Genomic DNA, 25,315 nt, shown 5'->3' on the forward strand with positions numbered 1-25,315 from the left:
TGAATTACCAACATGAGATCTGAATGTTAGGGAATGTGCATTGCTTCCAGGCCTGCCCATAATAATCTCCTAGGTACAATCCTCCCTTCCTCCTCCTCCCCCAGCACGCCTGCTTGATGCAGATGAACCCAGCCACCTACAAAGCCACACGATAGCAGTGTGGCTTAATTAATACAATATGCTGGCTAATTATTTCCTAGAGAAGCAGAAAAATCTTAACTAATGATATATGGTACAGAAGAGGTCTATGTTAATATGGAGGAAGGGTAGTGGCAGAAGTAAAGCTTGAATAGCAGAGAAATCAGCATGGATTCTGAACTGCGGTTAATGAGGAGCTAAGGTGGGTGCCTGAAAGTGGACAATGAAGACAGACGGTATTTTAAAAGGAGAGGTGAAAATTATACAAAAAAGGAAATACAGTTATTGTATAATATGGGCTTACTGCAAACAATATTGATCATAAAAATGTTCAGTTGTGAAAACTGACAACCAAAACTGAAATACAACTATACTGGGGAAATGGGATGTGGACAAATGGATGAGGCAAATGAAATAACATTTTATTATTTTCATCATGATTAAAACTACTCAATTTTATTTTTATTTACTTTCACTGATTGGTTTTACTCGATAAATGTAGATAGTCATTTCATATGTATTAACTGGTTTAACCCTGACAACAACACAAGAGGAAGACAATATGTTACCCCATTTTATAGATGAGAACAGTGAGATATACAGGCTCCGTCACCTGCCCAAGGTTACACAGTTAGAAGGAGGTAGGAAGACAGCATTAGAATCCGGGAGTCTTGACTCCAGAACCACATACTTAACCACCATGCTAATCTACTTGAACTCTTTACCTACCATAGCAGGAAAGCAACAGATGTCTAAATATTTTCAAAATAAAGAAATAGCAGAGAAATTTTATTTAGAATATGAAGGTAAGCAGAACAAAGGACAGCCAAAAGGGTTGAGAGCCTTTGCCTCCGGGTGTGGAATTGGCGCGAAGGATGGAAGGGCTAAGGGAATGCTCTTATTAGCTGTGTAAGAAGCGCTACTTTGATTTAAAAACCAGAGCTTTCACTTCTGGAAAAGAGAGAACTAAGACAAATGTTACATACATCATAATTCTGCTTGAGTCCAGACCTGCTGCAGCTTCACTTTTAAAAGTGGATCTACTACAAACTAACATCACAAGTTCCTTGTGTATTAAAACCCTTTAAGGTGAAATCCCACTATACCATTTCTACTCTCTTAGTACACAGACTACGGCTTGTTACCTTGCCTCCTCTAGAACTGTCAAAACCTCAACCTCCACTCAGATACAGAGAACAGATTGGTGGTTGCCAGAGGTGGGGGGTGGAGGGAGGGCAAAATGGGTGAAAGGAGTCAAAAGGTACACACTTCCAGGTATAAAATAAATAAGTCACAGGGATATCATGTACAGCATGACAACCGTATGGTTAATAATACTGTATTGTATATTCAAAAGTTAAGACAGGTAAATATTAAAAGCCCTCCTCATCACAAGAAAAAAAGTTCTGTAACTGTGTGGTGACAGATGTTAATCAGACTTATTGCAGAGATCATTTTGCAATATATACAAATATCGAATCATTATGTTATATACCTGGAACTAATATAATGTTGTATGTCAGTTATACCTCAATATAAAAAAACTTAACCTTCTAAAGAACCACTATATTAAAATCAACTGAGAACATTTATTCCTGAAAGATACTTTTAGTTGAGAAAGTCCTTGAAAAATCAAATAATTATCCCTACCAGAATGAAAGACAAACACTAAGCAATTGTTTTTAAATTAATTTCAAAGATGATAAATTCATTTAGACAATAAACTACTCATAGTCAACAACTATAACATAAATATCTCTTAATTTTTACATGTAAGTCTATATTCTATTGATATTAATACTATACCTGGTCGTCTTCTCCTTCCTACCTAAGCTCACTTTCTGGGTGATCTCAACTAGCCTCATGGCTTTGAATACTATATACCTCCAAATTTATATCTCCTACCCTGACCTTTCTCCCAAATTCCAAATTCAGATATCCAACTAACTGCCTTCCTAACATCTTTAGTAAACAGGTATCTCAAAGTTAACACGTCCAAAACAGAGTACCTGATTTCTATGCACCACTGTCTTTGCCCCACCAGCACCTACCTCAGTCTTAATAGAACTACCATTCAGAAGTGATACCGAAATCTAATAGTCTTCCCCTCTTTCCCTTCTGCCCCCCAGGATTAATCAATCTTCAAATTTTGTCAATTCTACCTATAAAATATATCCTAAACCTAAGCACCTCTCAACTTCTCCCCAACTAACACTATAACCCAAGCCCCATCATTTCTTACCTAGACTACTTCAATAGTTTCCTAACTACTTCCACTTTTAACCCCTAACAGATCATATATTGCAAATCACATCAATCTCCTGCTTAAAACCCTCTTTTAGTGACCCATTGTGTTTAGAATTAAGCACAAACCCCTTACCCTAACCTGTAAGTGCATACATGATCTGGATACCACCTACCTCTCCTATCTCATTTTGGAAGACTTTCCACTCTCATTCACCACTTATTCAGCCATACTTCTTTCAGTGTCTTGGACATGCAAAGCCTTACTTCCATATCAGAGCATTTGCATTGTCCTGTTCTCTAACTATGACCTTCCCTGATCTTCACATTCTAGTTCCTTGTCATCATGCAGATAACAGCTGAAATGTTACGTCCTCAAAAATGCCTTACCAGACTATTCTATCTGAAGACACACACACTCTTACTCATACACACAATTGTGTTCTATTTTCTTGATAGCATTTACAGCTATCTAGAATTATTCTATTTGTTTAGTGTCTGTTTCCCATCGGCCCCAAGAATTTAAGATGCATGAGAGCAGGTAAGTTGTCTTATTCACCACAATATCTCCAGTATCTACAACAGTATCTGGCACTTAACCATTTGCTGAATAGATTAAATATACAAGAATACACAGATACACAAAAGGAAGATAACACAAGAAATTTATTCCCCAACCTGCAAAACCAGTAGGCATTCTATAGACTTGGTTTCTAGCAACTACACAAGGAGACAGCTGGCTACATTGGTAGTGGACCTCTGATACCTCTTTCATGACACTGCAACTCATAAACCCTCACCACCCCTTCCACCAAAGAGTAAAATGTTACTGGAGAGTAGAAGACACAAAAAAATGGCCATAGAAGCCAACTTAAAAAAAAAGACAAGAAAGAAAAGCCAGACCCTGCCTGCAACCCTAGGGCCTTAGATGTAGAGGTTCTTGAGAAATGTATGGAGAGGTTACAATATCACACAACCAACAGAACCACATTAGTAATAGGGCCTTTCCCTTCAGCTTTTAGACTCTCTTACTCATCTAAGTCAAGAAAGGGATGAGAATACCCAGGGGGACTTAGTCGCTATTCTACGAAAACAAAAAATAGAGACAATGCCAAGCCACTTGCAGTAAAACTATCATATAGATGCAGTTTGTCTTCAGTGTCTTCTATTTAGACTGTCCTTGGCATCTAAGACCTACTCATTCTGGACACTGTCCTAAATTGTCCCACTTCTGCTATTCACCCACGTACCCACATACTGTCCTGGGTATCATGCTTTCAGGTCCACAATTTCCCACTTTCCACAATGAAAGTAAAATAATCTGATATACTGTGATACTGTGTTTAGATAAGAATACTGGAGGACCAAGGAATAAGTTCCCATCTTCTCTGCCCAGATAATACATTTTGAAATGAATTTCTAATAATTATATAGAACCTAAGTATAGCAAATATCAGGGATGAGAAACCATGGACCACTGGTGGGAAAGACATTTCAGAAGAAGCAGGTTCTATTAGTGACCTTCAAATCATACCATGTGAACATCTGCACACTCTATAAACACAGGTTAAAGAGACAGTCAACCTCATTTGAAACTACCTCAACATAATAAAGGCCATATACGACAAACCCATAGCCAACATGATACTCAATGGGCAAAAACTGAATCCCATCCCCCTGAAAACAGGAATGAGACAAGGATGCCCTCTATCACCACTCTTATTTAACATAGTACTGGAGGTTCTGGCCAGAGCAATCAGGCAAGAAAAAGGAATAAAAGGAATCCAAATAGGGAGGGAAGAAGTGAAACTCTCGTTGTTTGCAGACGACATGACCTTATATATAGAAAACCCCAAAGAATCCATTGGAAAACTGTTAGAAGTAATCAACAACTACAGCAAAGTTGCAGGGTACAAAATCAATTTGCATAAATCAGTAGCATTTCTATACTCCAGTAATGAACCAACAGAAAAAGAACTCAAGAATACAATACCATTCACAATCGCAACAAAAAGAATAAAACACCTTTATACCTTGGGGTAAATTTAACTAAGGAAGTGAAGGACCTATATAATGAAAATTACAAGGCCTTTCTGAGAGAATTGGATGACGACATAAGGAGATGGAAAGACATTCCATGTACACGGATTGGAAGAATAAACATAGTTAAAATGTCCATTCTACCTAAAGCAATCTACAGATTCAACACCATCCCAATCAGAATCCCAATGACGTTCTTTACAGAATTAGAACAAAGAATCCTAAAATTCATATGGGGCAACAAAAGACCCCGAATTTCTAAAGCAATCCTGAGAAAAAAGAACAAAATGGGAGGCATCACAATCCCTGACTTCAAAACATACTACAAAGCTACAGTAATCAAAACAGCATGGTACTGGTACAAAAACAGGAGCACAGATCAATGGAACAGAATTGAAAGCCAAGAAATAAAACCACACATCTATGGACAGCTTATCTTCGACAAAGGAGCTGAGGGCATACAATGGAGAAAAGAAAGTCTTTTCAACAAATGGTGCTGGGAAAACTGGAAAGCCACATGTAAAAGAATGAAAATTGACCATTCTTTTTCACCATTCACCAAAATAAACTCAAAATGGATCAAAGACCTAAAGGTGAGACCTGAAACCATAAGGCTTCTAGAAGAAAACGTAGGCAGTACACTCTGACATCAGTATTAAAAGGATCTTTTTGGACACCATGCCTTCTCAGAGAAGGGAAACAATAGAAAGAATAAACAAATGGGACTTCATCAGATTAAAGAGCTTCTTCAAGGCAAATGAAAACAGGATTGAAACAAAAAAACAACCCACTAACTGGGAAAAAATATTTGCTAGTTATATATCTGACAAAGGCTTAATATCCATAATATATAAAGAACTCTCGCAACTCAACCACAAAACATCAAACAACCCAATCAAAAAATGGGCTGGAGACATGAACAGACATTTCTCCAAAGAAGATATACTGATGGCCAATAGGCACATGAAAAGATGCTCATCATCGCTGATCATCAGGGAAATGCAAATCAAAACTACACTAAGATATCACCTTACACCCGTTAGAATGACAAAAATATCTAAAACAAATAGCAACAAATGTTGGAGAGGTTGCGGAGAAAAAGGAACCCTCATACACTGCTGGTAGGAATGCAAACTGGTGCAGCCACTATGGAAAACAGTATGGAGATTCCTCAAAAAACTAAAAATAGAACTACCATACAATCCAGCCATCCCACTACTGGGTATTTATCCAAAGAGCTAGAAGTCAGCAATCCCAAAAGTCCTATGCACTGCAATGTTTATTGCAGCACTGTTTACAATAGCCAAGACGTGGAAGCAACCTAAGTGTCCAGCAACAGACTAATGGATAAAGATGTGGTACATATATACAATGGAATACTACTCAGCTGCAAAACAGAACAAAATCATTCCATTTGCAATAACATGGATGGACCTTGAGAGAATTATGTTAAGTGAAATAAGCCAGCGAGAGAAAGATAATCTGTGTATGACTCCACTCATATGAGGAATTTAAAATTATGGACCAAGAACAGTTTAGTGGATACCAGGGGAAGGGGGGGGGGGGGGTGGGCACAAAGGGTGAAGTGGTGCACCTACAACATGACTGACAAACATTAATGTAAAACTGAAATTTCACAAGATTGTAACCTATCAATAACTCAATAAAAAAAAAAGAGACAGTCAACCTCATTTATAAGAGAAATGAAAATTTGAATGACACTGAACTATGATTTTTTACTTACCAGACTAGTGAAGAAGAAAAATCCAAAAGTTTAAGACACACTCTGTTGGCAGAGCTGTGAATTCATATATTTCTGGTGGGAATGCAAAATGGTACAATGCTTAAGGACAGAAATTTTACAATTTCAAATAAAATTATCTAAGAAGTACTCTTTGACTCAGCAACCCCAATTTTAAGACTCTACCTAAAAACAGACCACTAATAAGTAATAACACATGAACAAAGAAAGAGACTGAAACTCTAAAAAAGAATCAAACCGGAATTCTGGAGCTGAAGAACTCAATAAGTGAGATAAAGAATAAAGCAGAAACATTGGAAATAGAACAGACCATATGGAAGAAAGAATTAGTGAGCTCAAAGATAGAAATCTAGAAATGATCCACATGGAAGAGGAGAACTAAGATTTTTTTTAAATGGAGAAATTCTATGAGAAATATCCAATTCAATTAGGAAAAGCAACATAAGGATAATTGGTTATCTCAGAGCGAGAAGGGAGCAGATAACTTATTTAAAGAAATAATATCTGAGAACTTCCCAAACCTGGGAAAGGAACTAGATACACAAGTACATGAAGCTAACAGAACACCTAATCATTTTAATGCAAAAAGACCTTCTCCATAAAACTGTCAAAAGTCAATGAAAAGGAAAGAATCTTAAGGGCATCCAGGGAGAAAAAAACAGCAACCTACAAAGGAACCCCCATTAGGCTATCAGCAGATTTCTCAACAGAAACTATTATAGGCCAGGAGATCGTGGAATGATACATTCAAACTATTAAAAGATCAAAACTGTCAGCCAAGAAGACTCTATCCAGCAAAGTTATCTTTCAAATACGAAGGAGAAATAAAGGCTTTTCCAGACAAACAAAAGCCACGAGAGTTCATTGCCACTAGATCTGATTTGCAAGAAATCTTGAAGAGAGCTCTCCTACCTGAAACAAAAAGGTAAAGGTATACAAAACTTCAAATAAGGTGACAAATAGACAGAATAGAAAATTGCAACTCTGTATCAGACTAAGTTATTAAACATGTAATTATAACATAAAGGTTAAAGGCAAAGGAAGCATTAAAAATAACTATAACCACTTCAAATTGGTAACAAACTCACAATACAAAAAGGGATAATTTGTGACAACAAAAATATCGAAGGTGAAGAGGAAAAGGACAGAACCTGCATAGGCAAATGAAGAAAAGATGCTATCAGCAGAAAATGGACTATCTCATCTATGAGATCTTTTAGACAAACCTCATGGTAACCACAAAACAAACATTCAGAGCAGAGTCACAAAACATAAAAAAAGAGGAAACTGAGAAACACATCACAGAAAACCACCAAATTGAAATGGCAGATAGAAATACAAGGATAAAGAAACCATGGAAATATAGAACCACCAGAAAACAAAAGACAAAATGGCAGTATTAAGCCCTCATATATCAATAATCACCCTAAATGTAAACAGATTGAATTCACCCATCAAAAGACAAGTGGCTGGAAACATTGAAAAAAAAAAGAGAGGCCGGCCCCGTGGCTGAGTGGTTAAGTCCGCACATTCCACTGCAGGCAGCCCAGTGATTCGTCGGTTCGAATCCTGGGCGCGGACATGGCACTGCTCATCGAGCCACACTGAGGCAGCATCCCACATGTCACAACTGGAAGGACATACAACTATGTACCAGGGGGCTTTGGGAAGAAAAAGGAAAAAAAAAATCTTAAAAAAAAAAAGAATATCCAGCTATGTAGCAGGGGGCTATGGGGAGAAAAAGTAACAATAAAATCTTCAAGAAAAAAAAAAGACCCAACAATATGCTGCCTCTGGGAGACTCATCTCAGCTCTAAAGACAAACACAGGCTCAGAGTGAAGGGATGGACGATGATACTCCAAGCAAATGGCAACCCATAGAAAGCAGGTATAGCCATATTTATATCAGACAAAACAGACTTCAAGCCAAAAAAGATAACAAGAGACAAAGATGGACACAACAGAATAATAAAGGTGACAATCTATCAAAAAAAATAACATTTATTTATATGCACCTAACATAGAAGCACCAAAGTACATAAAGCAGCTCTTAACAGACCTAAGCGGAGAAATGGACAGCAATACAATAATAGAAGGGGACTTTAATACCCCACTTATATCAATGGACAGACCATCCAGACAGAAGGTCAACAAAGAAACAGTGGCCTTAAATGAAACACTAGACTAGATGGACTTAATAGATATATATCGAACATTCCATCCAAAAGTAGCAGAATACAAATTCTTCTCAAGTGCACATGGAATATTCCCAAAGGTAGACCATAAGTTGGGAAACAAAACAAACCACAATAAATTTAAGAAGACTGAAATCATATCGAACACCTTTTCTGACTACAATGGTATGAAACTAGAAATCAACTACAAGAAGAAAGCTGGAAAAGCCACAGATACGTGGAGACTAAACAATATGCTACTGAATAACTACTGGATCAATGAAAAAAAATCAAATGAGAAATAATACTTGGAGACAAATGAAAATGAAAACACAACATACCGAAATCAATGGGATGCAGCAAAAGTGGTACTAAGGGGGAAGTATATAGCAATACAGGCCAACCTAAAGAAACAAGAAAAACCTCATATAAACAGTCTAACACTACATCTAAAAGAATTAGAAAAAGAACAAGTGAAGCCCCAAATTAGTAGAAGGAAATAATAAAAATCAGAGTAGAAATAAATGAAACTGAGACTAAAAGGGCAGTAGAAAAAAATCAATGACACTAAGAACTGGTTCTTTGAAAAGATAAACAAAATTGACAAATCCATAGCTAGACTAAGAAAAAAAGAGAGAAGGCTCAAACAAATAAAATCAGAAATGAAAGAGAAGAATTTACAATGGTGACACTATTTTAACAGCAAAAATCTAAGAACAAAGTAATTTCCATTGGCAGGAAATTAGTTGAATAAATTATGGTATGTTCACATAACGGAGTACAATGCAGCCAGAAAAAAGACTGAGAGGAATCTCTTACTGCTGATTTGAATTTAACTAGGATATATAGTCAGGTTTTTAAAAAAAGCAAGATACAAAATCTATACAGTATTTTACATCTTGTAGAAAGGATGAGAAATAAGAACATATATAATATATATTCTGTATTTCTTTCATATGATGTATATGGATATTCTTCTATACATGTATAAACAACTTAAAAAATCCAGAATGTGGGACATTCTAAAATCTACCAGGTTGGTCTCTTAAAAAGGCTACACAGCAGAAGCAAATACAGAAAGTGATACAACTGTTGAATTTGGGTGGGGAGTCTATGTGGGTTCACTATTCTATCATCTTTTTTGTGTATCTGAAATTTTTCATGATTAAAAAAAGGAAAATATAACTTGAGATATATTAATATACTTCAATGGCTTCCCATTTCACTTACGGAAAGGTCAAAATACTTTCAAGACCTACAAGACCCTATACAATCTAGTCCTCTATTTATTACTTGTCTGGCTTTATCTATCTATTCCTTTCTCTGTCACATGCTTCAGCCATGCTGGCCTTCTTTCTGTTCTTCAAGCAAGCCAGGCACACTCCAACCTCAGGGTCTTTTTACTTGTTCCTTCTGTCTGGAATCTTCTTTCCTCAGATAATTGTCATGGCTTACTCCCTTCATTCCAATCATTACTTAATTTTCATTCTCAATAAGGCATTCCCTTACCACCCTAAACTGCTGAAGAGGTACGTTGCAAGCCCTATTTCCCTTTCTCCATATCACTCAACACTTCCTGAGACAGGACATGCCTTATTTGTTACCACTCTCCCTCCTCTAGAAGGGAAGCTGTGTCACGAGGGCAGCCATTTCTATGTGCTCTATTCCCGGCACCTTTAACAGTTCCTGGCACATATATATTGGTAAAATTTAAAAATGTATCAGGGGTCATTATGTATTTTGAACCCTAACTTTCACTGACTATACACAGTGCAAACAGCCTCTCCCATTTTGTGGCTTGTCTTTTTTACTCTGCTTATAGTATCCGTTATTGCACAAAAGTTTTAAATTTATAATTAAACTTTTAAAATGGTAAAATCTATTAATCATTTCCTTCAGGGGTTGAGCTTTTTGTGACTTGAGAATTTGTTTCCCATACTGAAATCATATAGTATGTACACCAAATATTCTCCTGAAAGTTTTAAAGTTAATCCAAAAAGAATTTATATTAGTTTATAGCATGAGGCACAGGCCTACTTTTATTTTTTTCCATATGGATAACCACTTGTCTCAGCATCATTTAATAAGTAATCGACCCTTACTCCACTAAATTGTGATATCACCTTTTATGTAAATTAAATCTCTATGTATGTGAGGATCTGTTTTTGTTCTTTCTATAGTGTCTCATGAGACTATTTGTATCTGGGCCAATTCTATACTATCCGAATTACTGCAACTTTACAACAAGCTCTGTAAAGATCAGCACGGCAAATTCCTGAAGCAGAGATGGCTAATGGCCTCCAATATCCATTCTCTCTCTCTCTCTCTCTTTCTTTTAGTTATGGAATCAACCCTTAGATTTAGCTTGAATGGAAACCGGGCAGAACTATTCTCAGTTTTCCTTGCAGCTAGGCATAACCACGTGACCACGTTCTGAGCGATTACATATGAGTATAAATTATGTGTTTGCAACTTCTGGATCACATCCTTAAAAAGAGCTTCTTTCTCCTTTCCCCTTTCTGGGGACTGAAATGTGGACAGAGTAACTCCAAGTGTGCCAAAGAAGATAACATCCTAGGGGACATTAGAGCAAGACAGAAGGAAGTGATCAGGTAGAATCACCTAACTCCATTCTGCCTGTCAGCCGGACTTTTACATAGGAGAGAAGTGCACTTTCTTGTTTAATCACTTGGTCTCTGATAAAGGAACCAAACGAATATCTTAATTAATGCATACCACCACCACCACGCCCCCACTATGCTTCTTTACTTAAAAACTATCTTAATTCTTCTTGGCTATTTGCTCTACCATACACATTTAAGAATTTACTTATCCATTCCCTGAAAATTCCTGTCAGGATTTAGACTAGAACTGCATTGAATTTATAGATTACTTTGGAGAGTACTGCCAATTTAAACACACTGCATATTTCTACCCATAAAAATTATTTATCTCTTCATTTGCATGTCTTCTTTTATGTCTGTATATAAAGATTTTTAATTTTCTTCATAAAAGTCATACATATCTTTTTTAGTTTGTTCCTGGGTATACCACAGATTTGACAATCCTCTAGAAGAGATCTTCTTTTATTGTATTTTCTAACTTTTTGTTGCCTATTATTTAGGAATGTAACTGATTTTTATATAGTCATCTTGTATTGATCAAATTTACTGAACTCTCTTATTCTATTAATTTATTTATAGTGTCTCTTGGATTTTCTATGTAGGTAATCAACATCACCTATGAATAACATTAGCATTATCCCTTCCTTTTAACCTTACACTTTCTATTTCTTTCTCCTGGCTTACTGTACTCACTATGATCTGCAGTATGATGCTCAACAGTAACATTCATGCTCCCAATGTTTCATCGTCAAGTATTTAATCTCTCTTTTTTTTTAAAGATTTTATTTTTTTCCTTTTTCTCATCAAAGCCCCCCCAGTCCATAGTTGTATATTCCTAGCTGTGGGTCCTTCTAGTTGCGGCATGTGGGGCACCACTTCAGCATGGCTCAATGAGCGGTACCATGTCCACGCCCAGGATTCGAACCAACGAAACACTGGGCCACCTGCAGTGGAGCGCACGAACTTAACCACTCGGCCATGGGGCCGGCCCCTAGTTTATCTACTTTTGACAGATACCCTTTATTAGGTTAAAGAAGTTTCTTTCTATTAGCAGCTTAAGAGCTTTTACTATAAATGAATGATAAATTTTATCAAATGCTTTTTCTGCTTATATTTAGGTGCTCATATGATTAACATGGTAAACCACAGCAACAGAATCCCATGCAACACTCCTGAGATGAACCAACTTGTCATATGTTTGTATGTTTTTTTCACAAAACACAGCTGGATTTGGTTTGCTAATTCTCACATTGACATTTGTAAGTAAAATTAGCATGCATCTCCCCTCTTCACACTCTACTAGTCTGGTTTAGTCTTAAGGTTACATTCCAGCCTCCTCAAGTAATCTGGGGTAATGTTCCACTTCTCTTGGTCTCTGGAACAGTCTTTAAAGACTGAACCCTTTTTTCTTTGAAGGCTGGTGAGCAGTTACCAGAAAAAAGTCATTAATGATTAATTCAAATTTTCTAGCAGTTTAAATTATATTTTCCCTGAAATTGTCCATTTCATCTATGACTTCAAATTTACTATCAAAAAGTCAGTTTTTTATTTTTGAAAGCTCACTTGTAACTGCAGTTATATCCCCTTTTACAAGCCGAATATTATTTACAAGTGGCTTCTGTCTGATTTTCTTAATTATCAATGCTAGAGATCTTTCCATGTCATAAGCCTTTTCAAAGTACTGGCATTTTGGCTCTGTTGATCTTCTTTATTGTATCTCTGCTTCTATTTCATTAATTTTCTATTATCTTTAGTCTTACCTTCTTTCTACTTTCTCTCAGTTTATGAGATAGCTCTAACTTCTTGCATTGAACGCTTACCTCATAAATTTTCATTCTCTTCTTTTCTAATGTAAGCATTTAAAGTACTGCTTTATAAAAAAATGGCCACAAATTCCTTGGTACTACTTCCATGGAGAAGTGGGGCCTATGTCTCCTGTCCTTGAATCTAGGCAGGCCTGTAACTGCTTGTGCCAAGACAGTACAACAGAAGTGATACCATGTGCCTCCTTCTAAGTTAGATCATAAAAGAGTCACGCACTATCTACCTTATCTGTTAGAACTATGCCACATACCATGTGAGAAGTCAGTAAATGTATCTACAGCTCTAGTTTTCAGTTCCTGCTATGATTTTCGAATAATCCTTTATTGAAATGCAATTCAGATACCACAAATTACATCCTTAAAGTGTACAATTCAGTGGTTTTGAGTATATTCATAGAGCTGTGCAAGCATTACCACTGTCTAATTTCAAAACACTTTCATCACCCCAAAAAGAAACTCTGTACCCATCAGCAGTCAGTCTCCATTACCTCTTTCCCCCAGCCCCTAGCCACCACTAATCTACTTTCTGTCTCTATGGATTTGCCTATTCTGGACACTTCATACAGAATCATACAATATGTGATTCACATAAATAGAATCATATATATTTTATGTCTGGCTTCTTTCACTTATCACAACATTTTCAAGGTTCATCCCTGTTGCAGCATCAATCAGTACTTCATTCCTTTTCATTGCTAAATAATATTCCATTATATAGATATACCACATTTTGTTTATCTACTCATCAGTTCATAAACATTTAGGTTGCTTCCACTTTTTGATGTCTGAATAATGATGCTATGAATATTACTATACAGGTTTTTGTGGGAACATATGTTTCCAATTCTCTCGGGCACTTATCTAGGAATAAAATTTCTAGGTCATCTTAAAACTCTATCTTTAACTTTTTGAGGAACTGCCAAACTGCTTTCCAAAGTGGCTGACCATTTTACAACCCACTGGTAATGTATAAGGTTCCAAATGCTCCACATCTTCAGCAACACTTTTTATTGTCTTTTTGATTTCAGCCATCTTAGTGGGGGTGAAAATGGTATCTCGGTGTGATTTTGATTTGCATTTCCCTAATGATCCTCTATATTTTTGAACCCTGAGGGTTGCCTAACTTTTTCTTGGCTCAAACATGCATTTAAACGTATGTTTGCTACATTTTCTCCAGCATTTTTACGTGTTTTACAGCATTAAATTTTATATTATCTAGTTTATGATATTGTTGAAAAAAGAAATCCCTGTTTCTTTATCAGTCACTACATCTATAATTGTCCTTTCATAGAGAAAGTATGTAATAAATGCCTTTTAACTAATTGGTAGGCATTAAATAAAATTATTCAGATGAATTCAGCCAAATCAAATTCAGTCATTGATTTATTCATCCCACAAACATTTATTAAGTACCTTCTGTATATCCTATGCTGTTCTAGGCACTGAGGATATAGCAGTGAACAAGTCAGTCAACACTCCTGCCCTCTTGGAGCTTTTATTTTAATGGGGGAGACATACAGCTTCTGCCCAAAAAAGTAAATAACTATATAAGTGATAAATGCCAATGAAGATAGATGCTATTAAATACATAGCGTGATATCATTGAGATTAAAGAACAGAAAGGGATGAGGGGGTGATTCAGTCAGGAAAGTGTGATAGAGACAGTAACACTTGGGATGAGACCTAAAGGATTAGAGGAGTCAGTCACTCAAAGAGCTGGTGAGGAGAGCATAACAGAGAAAACAGCCTGTAATGAAGTCTATAGCCAGAAACAAGGCTGGTACAATTAATGAAGAAAAATAAAACCAAAGTGGCTGAAGCACAGTCGTAAGAGGGAGAATACATAGGATGAAGACAGTGAAATGGGCAGGGGTCAGATTATATGTGTGGTAAACTGAGTAATGGCCTCCCAAAGATGTCTACGTCTTAATCCCCAAAACTTGTCAATTTTACCTTAAATGGCAAAAGGGACTTCGCATATTTGGTTAGGTTAAGGATCTTGAGATGGAGAGATTAGAGTAGATTATCCAGGTTGGCCCAATGTAATCACAAGCGTCCTGAGAAGAGGGAGGCAGGCAATCAGAACGAGCAGCAGAAAACAGAACTGGAAGCAGAGTTGGGAGTGATACGCTTCGAAGATGGAAGAAGGGGCCACAAGCCAAGGAATGCAGGCAGCCTCTAGATGGAAAAGATAAGGAAACAGATTCTCCCCTGAAGCCTCCAGAAGAAAAGCTTGACCTTAGCCCGGTGAAACTTACCTTGGCTTCCAGAACTCTAAGAGAATAAATCTGTGCTGTTTCAAGCCACCAAAGTTGTGGTAAGCTGTTAGAGCAGCTACAGAAAACTAATACAGTTTTAGTACCTGGAAGCGGGGTGCTGCTACAAGAAATACCTAACAATATGGGAGTGGCTTTGGAATTAGGTAATGGGTAGAAGTCTGAAGAATTTTGAGGCACATGATAAAAAAAAAAAAAAAAAAGCCTAAATTGCCTTGAAAAAACTTTTAGTAGAAATATGGATGTTAATGACTCTGCTAGTGAGGACTCAGAAGGTAGCGAGGAGAAAACCTACATCATCTTAGATCTAGAAACCTAAATGGTCACACACAGACCCTGGCAGAAACGTACACCTTAAAGGTGCTGCTGGTGAGAGCTCAATGCTATTGGAAATTGAAAGAAACGAGATGTGGTCACACAGTGGCAGAAAGCTTGGCTAAATTGTGTTCTACGGCTATATGGAAAGTAGAACTTGTAAACAATGTACCTGGATATTTAGCTCAGATTTCCAAGCAAAGTGCTGAAGGTGTGGCCTGGTTTCTTCATGCTGCGTACAGTAAAATTCTTTTTTTTAAAGATTTTATTTTATTTCCTTTTTTCTCCCCAAAGCCCCCAGTACATAGTTGTATATTCTTCGTTGTGGGTCCTTCTAGTTGTGGTATGTGGGACGCTGCCTCAGCATGGCTTTGATGAGCAGTGCCATGTCTGCGCCCAGGATTCAAACCAACGCAACACTGGGCCGCCTGCGGCGGAGCACGCAAACTTAACCACTCGGCCACGGGGCCAGCCCCAACGTACAGAAAAATTTGAGAGGAAAGAGATAAATTGAGGGAAGAACTGTTAAGCAAAAAGGAACCAGTACTTGATGATCTGGAAAATTCTTAGCCTATCTAGATTATAAACAATGTTCAAATTACAGATTCAACCTCAAGAAAGCGTGCTCTGGAGACAAAGCCAAGGGCACGGCTAGACAACCTTTTGCCAATGCCTCAAAATGAACAAAAGGTCACAATATTAAGTGACAAAGAGGGCTCTCTGAAGAGATTAGACATGTGACTCATGGATCTCCTCAGCCATCTCAGCAGCAGCCAAAAACAGAAATGGAATTATCTAGGAAAGACCTGTGGAGATGCATCTTGTCTAATGGAATGAATCCCCATGACGTACTGAGAAGACGCACGGAAATCTTTTTTGAGAATATTGTACAAGCAGAAACACCGCCAGCTTGGACTGAAAGGAAAGAGAGAGGACAAAATGAAAGAAGACTGACACACTTCCAAATTGAACAGGCAGGAAACAGCTGATAAAACTACTCAAATATGCACTACCTTTGGTGAAAAAGGAAGGATGACTTCAAGGGTAGAGTCTCAAACCCAGAGAGTGAAGCTTCAGACTTTAGGGCCAAAAGCCGAAGAATATTAGTCTTAGGCCTTGAAACCTAAGAGATTTTCCTAGTTGGATTCAAAATCGCTTGGTACAAGTGACTCTTTTCTTCCTTCCATTTCATTTTCTCACTTTTGGGGTGGAAATGTCTGTAACTGTTATCCTATACCTGTTCCATCACTGCATTTTGAGAGCAGGTAACTTGTGTGCTAGTTTCACGGGTCTACAGATGGAGAGGAATTTTGAACCAGGCTGAATCACACTCCGAGTTTCACCCATACCTGACGTAAATGATTTAGATGATGAGGCTTCTGAGATGATGATATTTAGATGACACTTTGGACTCTGAGTTGATGCTATAATGTAAGGCTTTGTAGATCAGGGTAAGGCACTTCGATTTTATTCCAGATATAATGGGAATCCACAAAAGAATTCCAACCAGCAAAGTGATATGACCTGATTTACCTATAAAAACATCACTGGTATATACTGTAAAGAGCAAAAAGTGGGAGTAGGGAAACAAGTTAGAAAACTATCACACTAGGGTAAGCAAAAGAAGACAGGGACCCAAACTACAATGATAACAGCAAGATGGAAAAAAAGAAGACGGATTCAAAATACATTTTGAAGGTAGAACTGACAGAACTTGCTAATAAATTCAATGTGAAAGATAAGAGAATGAGAGAAATATAGGATGATTCTTAAGACCCGAACAACTAGGCAAACTGTTCTATTTGTTAGCTGAGATAGAGGAGACTGAGGAAGGTATAGGCTCGTGAGAAAATCAAGACTTACATTTTAGACAGGTCAAGTCGGTATTGTAACAGACATCCAGACAGAAATATCACGTAAGTAGCTTGATAAAAGAGCAGGGTGCTCAAGGACAGCTCAGAGCTGGATACATAAATTCATGTGGTATTTAAAACGACAAAACTAGATAAAATCAAACAGAGGGTAAAGATGGGAAAAAATGAAGCAAGCCCAGGACCAAACTCTGTTACGTTCCACTATTTAGAGATCTAACAGATGAGAGAAGCCAGTAAAGGAGGCAGAGAAGGAACAGCTAAACAGGTAAAAAAGCGGAACATGGGGCCGGCCCCGTGGCCAAGTGGTTGAGTTCACGCACTCCGCTGCAGGCGGCCCAGCGTTTCGTTGGTTTGGGTCCTGGGCGCAGACATGGCACTGCTCATCGAGCCACGCTGAGGCAGCGTCCCACATACCACAACTAGAAGGACCCACAACAAAGAATATACAACTATGTACCGGGGGGGCTTTGGGGAGAAAAAGGAAAAATAAAATCTTTGGGAAAAAAAAAAAGGCAGAACATAATGTCAGAGAGATTTTACCAGAATCCTCAATACTAATTACAATTATTCTACTTGATATAACTTTCATATGCTCTACTCTATGAAAGTCCAGCTTAAGGTGAAGAAGCTTTAGCTGTGAGTATTAATTTTGAAAATATTTAAATAACATGGGACGTCCACTAGAATAGGACACTGTACTGAATGCTGAGGGGATTCACAGATGGCCATTCAGAAACTTTTCCACGACAGGGCTACAGGGTGATGAATGTTTTAAAAATTTTAATCACAGATTTAAAATTCTATAGAAAAACAGAAGGAAGTGAAAAAGCTGGAGTAATATAGAGAAGTCTGGGCAAGGCGTGGTCTGAGAACTACCTGGATGGGAAGGTAGACAGCAATAAAGAGCAAGAAGAGCCATAATAAATAGATGTGTTTGGATCATTGTCTATCCCTATCGAGACTATTGTCCCATGTGGCCTTCTGTTCCCACTGTAGCCACAGAAGGCCCTGCGCACATTTGATTTTCCTCCTTTCTAGCTGTCTCTATTCTCACCTTGATTTTTTCCTTCACCTGACCACAGTGTTAACAGCTTTCAATTCCAACTGACTTAAACAGTGTCTTTTGCTGTCCAACCAAATAAATTCTGTGTTTTAAAAAGTTTTAGTGGGACAAGGTAATAACTACAGATTTATTTAAAACATTTTTAGTAATTCTGGATTAATATGTCATAGTAGACTACTAAAAATGTTTACATAGAAGAAGAAAACAATGTATAAATTTGTCCCTTCCACTCTCATTTTAGATAAAAAGCACAAATCAACAAGGCTTATAGAGTGGAAATCACAATCCTAAATTTGAGATTTCACAGAACGGACTTCAATTTTCTCCTTTGAGGTGCCAGAGAAAAAAGGATATATATAAACTACACTTTAATAAAAGAAGGAGAATGTTTTTAAATGAACAGCAATCGCAGGCAGTGACACATAGATAAACCAGTATGACCACATCAAATTCACCTTTGGATTTAATTTTTTTCCACCTCTAAAGAAGCTGAGGCTTTTCAGACCTGTTGAAGACTTACCGAAAATATGCTCACATTTTCCTAGCATGCCAATCCTACTTGAGTATCACAAATACTGACACTGCCTCAAACCTTCTTAGGGTGGAATACTAGGGAGGAGAGTGCTGCTAGTTGGCCAGACTCAGGAGGGCGAAGTCAGTTTCCAAGAAAGATGCAAGAAAAAGGAAGTCTCCCAAGTTTAAAAAGAGAAAAGAGTACTAAACTTATGAGGATTTCTTCCCCTGACCTCCCCAGGGACATCTTTTCCTTTCTTCACACCATTTTACAGATTCATGATTACTTATGAGTGTGGGAACTCCCAAGGTTCTCCGGATCCTTGCAAATCTAGAGAATAGCTGACTCCTTGCCTCCTATCTAGTAACTGAATTACCTTTCCTGGGGCCACCTTGTTGAACCACCCAGGTGTCACGGGGCTCGTTCTAAGGAAGCATAGACAGTTGTTGGTGTTAAAAGATGTTGTGGTCTTTGGCCATGTTCCCGATTTGAATTTCTACCAACTCCTCACGTCTCTCTGATGGGGTACAGTAGTAAGACAGAGTCAATGGGAGATCAGCATGCACTCAGACTCCAGATTCTCAAAGGGAACAAAAATCAAACCCTCCATTCTTTGCCTCTTCATCATGTCTAATAACCAACATGCTAGAACCCCGGCTTTATCAGCCCATCAAAACCAAATAAAAAGTAACAACTCTCCACAACCACATTAGTAAGCAGCATGCACTTTATGGATGCTTAAGTCTATAAACACAAATAACAAATATTAATATTTGTTAAATTTTATACTTTACAACTCCAAATTATCTGCCATCTTACTAAAATTTATCATGCAGTGTGAAGTGCTCATTTTGTACTTAAATATCCATGCAGAGCATTGACTTACCTTTTCTAATACAGATAAGTTCATGTACTCCGCAGGTTCTTTCTCCACCTGTTAAAAAAATTTTGTTGGAAGTTAAAAACAGGACATAACCTGAGTTTGACTCTTACAAAGAATAGTTTTAAATTAGCTTCTGGAAATGACCTCAGAAAAAAGCATCCTAACACTTCTCTTTAAACTTAGCTACACACATGAATAGGATAAGCCAATATTCAGAATGTTCCTGAACCCTTAAATTAAGATCTTATAAAGTCTTGGAAAGAAGAAGCTTCATTCAAATATGTTCTTTTAAATGGCAAGCTTCTCAAGAGCAGAAATCCTATCACCATTTCCTAAGCACCTCTTCACATGATCTCGGAGGAAACACTGCAAGGGAGGACCCACTTTTGTACCTGAGGCTTAATATACACAGGTAAGTTATTAGGGAAGGATCAGTCTTATAAAGGCACTATTTATATTTTATCACATATACTCATACTGCATAAAATGAAATGTGAGCCTTTCCCCATTGTCCAGCCACCCACTCTTATAAACCTATACCGACAACAAATTTATCAATAGATAGTATGATGGTAAAAACTAGCACATTTAATCAAAAACTTATTTTATCATAATTACTATCAAATATTACTTTGATTATAAAATTAATATTATTAGTTACTATGGAAATAGATATTTCCTTCACTCTGAAACATAGCGCTACTACTTTAAATGAATGGAAGCTGAATAAGATTCTGTAATGTTCTATAGAAGCATGACCTTATAATTATATTGTGAGTTATGCTTAAAGTTTACATAATAAAATATTAAATAATTTAAATTATCTTAGCTCATTATAGTTTATTATGGACAGTTAACTTACAAGAAACAAATATCTTACAGCAGTAACATGAGAAATAAAAACCATGGTATCCACTAAAAAAAAAAAGTAGGTCATCTGGGAAGGAAGCTAAAAAACTAGAAAACAGTATTTCTATCACTAAAGTAGGTTAGATCTGCACTCTAACTTGGCTGTAACAATGCCATTGCTCCTTTACTGTCAACACGATAGACTAATCACTGGTTATCAGGAAGATAGACTTAGCAGGAAGAAACACTTAACCTAAAGCTATGATTATAAAAGAACTGCAACTCAGCAAACCTCAGTGCAAATACAGTGAGATCTTAACTGGAATACTACCAATGAGCAACTGATCACCTGCCGAAGGGCTAGCACGAACAATACCTACACACTACATTCTTTAAAACTGAGAAGGCACTAGTCAAATGACTGGAAGGAGAATATTTACCAAACTATAAGAAGAACTATTTTCAAGAAATTTAAAAGAATCACGTAATAACAATAACATAACTGTAATGTATATTGATGCCCTCACTAATGTCTTCACAGGCTACTTAGAAATATTTCTCATTAAGGCCCTTCTCTAGAAGGTAATACTAGTAACTTAGTTTGGATTATGTACTTATTTCATGTAACAAGTCTAAACTTTTTAAGGCCTGTAATTAAAACTAGACTTTCCCCCATATTTAATATAAATTGGTTAGGTTTTACACATCTAATCTTAAATATAACTGCATAGTTTTTACAAGGCTTAGTACCATCGCTAACAATAAAAACTATTATATTCTAAGGCTTTTCTGAAAGCTGCAGAATGACAACAAAAGCTAACTCTCACTTTTTAAAGTATTCAATTTATCTATATCAAATGAAAGAACCAGGGGCCGGCCCGGTGGCGCAGCGGTTAAGTGTGCATGTTCTGCTTCAGCGGCCCAGGATTCACTGGTTCAGATCCCGGGTGTGGACATGGCACCACTTGGCACGCCATGCTGTGGTAGGCGTCCCACATATAAAGTAGAGGAAGATGGGCACGGATGTTAGCTCAGGGCCAGTCTTCTTCAAAAAAAAAAAAAAGAACCACACAAATAAAAAACTAGGTCAAAGAATTAGTTTTAAATGTATAGACTCAATTGGTAATAATTGTCAAATTTGCCAAAGTATGCACAGAAATCACGTAACTAGAAAAAGCAAGTAAGATTGTGCTCTACCATTCTTGATATTTGTTCTGAAAATTCTAACCAACAAGTGAGATTTCACTGGTGTGCACATGGAACTCAAGAGCAATCGCTATTATTAATGAAATGAAAAGGAATATTAAAGATAAATAAATGCCAGACAATAAAGTAAAAATCAGGAGAAAAATGCTTATTTTTAAAAGTAGAAAATAAGAAACACAGTAAGTTAAATAAACTTTACTATGTTATTCGACACTGAAATCAATATTACTCTTATCCCCAATCCTTCCTAAGACCAGGAAGAGTATAAGGAAAAAAATATGTATTTTATATGTTAAATGTATATTTTAATGTATATGTTTGGAAGTCAAAAGGCTTAAATACTTTTTCAGTCAGAGATACAGTGAACTTTGTACAAATTTTATGCTTTTTTTTAATTTCTAAAAATAAATCTGAAAAGTTTCCGAGAGAAATGTCAAATTATTAAGCAAAAGGCAAGTCAATACAGGCATACCTTGACTTAGATGTGGTGGTGATGAAAATGTGGTTTACTGATTTTAAGAGGATAATGCACAAGGGAATGATTATTGATTTTTTTATTTTAGCTTTATTGAAGTATAAATCGACAATCAAGTTTGTATTGTGGTGATTTGATATACGTACAATCAAATATACATATCCAATATATAGGGAAATGATTATGTATTTATTTATTTTTATTGAGTTATAGCTGACATAACGTTGTGTAAGTTTAAGGTGTGGAATGCATTGATTTGATACATTTATATATTGCAATATGATTACCACCTTAGCCTTAGCTAATACCTCTATCATATCACGTAACTATTTCTTTTTTGTGTTGGGAACAATTAAGATCTAGTCTCTTAGCAACTTTGAAATTTAAAATACAGTTTTGTTATCTCTCAACACCATGCTGTGCGGAGATCTCCAGGGCTAATTTATCCACTGGTTGCAAGTCTGTATCCTTAAATAACATCCCCCCAATTCTCCCAGCCCCAGGCCCAGGGAACTACCATTCTACTCTGTTTTTAAGAGTTAAGCTTTTTTAGAGTCCACATATAAGTAAAATCATGTAGCATTTTCTTGCTCTGTCTGGCTTATCTCACTTAGCATAATGCCCTCAAAGTCCACCCATGTTGTTACAAATGGCAGGATGTCCTTCCTTCCCATGGTTGAATAATATTCCATTGTACACATATACTGTACCACCTCTTTATCCATTCATCCGTTGACAGACACGTAGGGTTGTTTCCCTCTCTTGGCTACTGCGAATAATGCTGCAATGAACACAGGAGTGCAGCTATCTCTTCAATACACTGTTTTCATTTCCTTATATGTAGCCAGGAGAGGGATGGCTGAATCATATGGTAGTTTTATTTAACATTTTTTGAGGAACCTCCATACTGTTTTCCATAGTGGCTAAACCAATTTGAGGGAACGATTACTTAAAGCAAGCAATTAGTCAACCTCTTTAGAAAAAGAGACGAGCCTTCTTAAATGAAGACTAAAATGAATAATCATCCCCAAAAAGAACTCTTGTATAAAAATAATTTTTCATACCTCAGATTTACTTCAAAGGCATAACAACAATAATGACTTGGGGACCATGTTATAGATAAACAAATCAAAGCACTAAAGATTAAGTTACTTGTCAGAAAAAATAATTACAATGCTAGGTTTAACAGGGTGAGAAAAATTTCATCTTTATGAAAATTATAAAACTCTTTTCTAATTCTTTAAGGTAATTTAAATAAAAGTGAACTTCTCAAAACTATTCTTGGAGATAATACTAGCATTGCTCTTTAAATAATCATCTCCGCAACATGGAAATGAGAAATAGATAGAAAATGACAAGCTTAGTCAAAGTTACCATCTTTTCCCTCAGGCAAACCCATGTACGAGCATGATGCATAAGCTTCTACAATTGGTCTAAGTACAGGGTGTAAGAGGAAATGGATATGTGTGGGCACACACGTGTGCTGTGAATATGTGCACATACGTCTCTGTCTATGAATGCACACACAATGAGAGTGTGTCTAGGAACTGGGAATATTTTTAAGTGAGGGTGGGGGACTTAGTATAAACTATGTACTTTTCCACATGTCTACAGAAGAAAAATATGTAGTGATGTTGTATGCCCATCAAAATACACCCAGGTATACAAAAATGGAATTAAACCCAAAGATTTAGTTCCTTTAAAATGGATCTAGGAGTTCTTTTAAAAACTGACTTTATTTTTCTACCATTTTATTCTAAGCATTAGCCTAAATCACTACAATTTACCGGTTCTATTAATTCCTTCTGTCATCTACTGCAAGGCTACTTTAAGAATATCTTAAATTCCATCTCATCTAAAGATTTGTCTCCAAAACACATGCATTAAAGTAGTCATGGCCTTTAAATTAATGTCGAGCTTCCGGTGATAAACTATTTTAGCTAACTCTTAAGCAGATCTATACCGCACATAATAAGCATGAAACTTTAAATATTTCCTATTAATGTAGCCAACTCTCCCCAACCAACTTAACCCATTTAGACCACGGTCGTTAATCTCTAGATACCTTACAGTTTTGTCCCTAATTAAGTCATTCAAGGAATAAGACCAATTTTAGTCCCTAATTGCAAACACAGTATTGTAGAAAGAGCATGGTTTCTGAATTGAGCCAGACTTCAGTTCCAAAGTCAGCATTACCTAGTATTGTAAACCTTGTGCTTGTTACTTAATCTTTGGAGTAAGAAAAAAATAAGAATAACTAAAGTCATTTGTAAAGTAGTAATAATAATAACTCGAGGACAGAAAATAGCTTTATCTTGTATACCAATTCTGTAAAAGTGGCTACTAGGGTGGGAGTGGAGGTAATGTTGAGAAGGATTCTGAAACCAAGTCCACAACTGGTAAAAGGAAAAGACGCTTTAACAAAACAGACGTGTGCCACAGTCAAGAAAGGGAAAAGTGGTGCCGTGCAATGCCATCCATGACTGAGACACTGGACAGATGAGGCCTGGCCCAGGTGGGCACCCAAACCATGTTACTTCCTTTGCACTCCTCACAAGCAAAATGCAAAACTTAAAGAAAACATGGATTTATACCCTGGGAACCGAGAAGAATCCGTCTAACGTTTTCTTTTCTCTTCTACCAGACCAGTTATCATTTAATTCAAACACTTTCCTGTGTAAATATTCCAAAACAAACATTAATCTTCTAATTCTTTTTAACTTGTCCTCTTTTTAGAATTTTTCTTTAGAACAGAAAAACTTTCAGGCCTCCAACCCTTTGGGAGTTACCCTCCCAAATTGGGATTCCTTTACTTTTTTGTTGTTCCTGTGCAATTACTGTAGCGTTAAAACAGTCTGAATAAGTCTGTTCTATATTTGCTTTTACAAACTCATTTTATCCATAATATTCCTATGCAATAACCACCCAAATTTTGAGACACATACTCACCCCCAGTCCAGCATCACACAGAATAACCGGCCATAACAATATCTTAGAGCACTTTATAATTTGCAAAGCATACTAAATACAGTATCTCTTTTGATCCATCAAAATT

At 36.8% G+C, this 25,315-nt stretch overlaps 1 protein-coding gene across 2 annotated transcripts in view; it reads right to left on the reverse strand.

Annotated features, from left to right (window-relative positions):
- SYT14 (synaptotagmin 14) overlaps positions 1-25,315 on the reverse strand; it is a 250,475-nt gene that overhangs the window by 220,088 nt on the left and 5,072 nt on the right. For both annotated transcript variants that reach the window (XM_070591310.1, XM_070591309.1), the window contains exon 2: positions 19,734-19,781. In XM_070591310.1, the coding sequence (XP_070447411.1) occupies positions 19,734-19,781 (48 nt within the window). The remainder of the gene's footprint in view (positions 1-19,733; positions 19,782-25,315) is intronic.

Source organism: Equus przewalskii, chromosome 23 (assembly GCF_037783145.1).
Source record: "Equus przewalskii isolate Varuska chromosome 23, EquPr2, whole genome shotgun sequence".
NCBI lineage: Eukaryota > Metazoa > Chordata > Mammalia > Perissodactyla > Equidae > Equus > Equus przewalskii.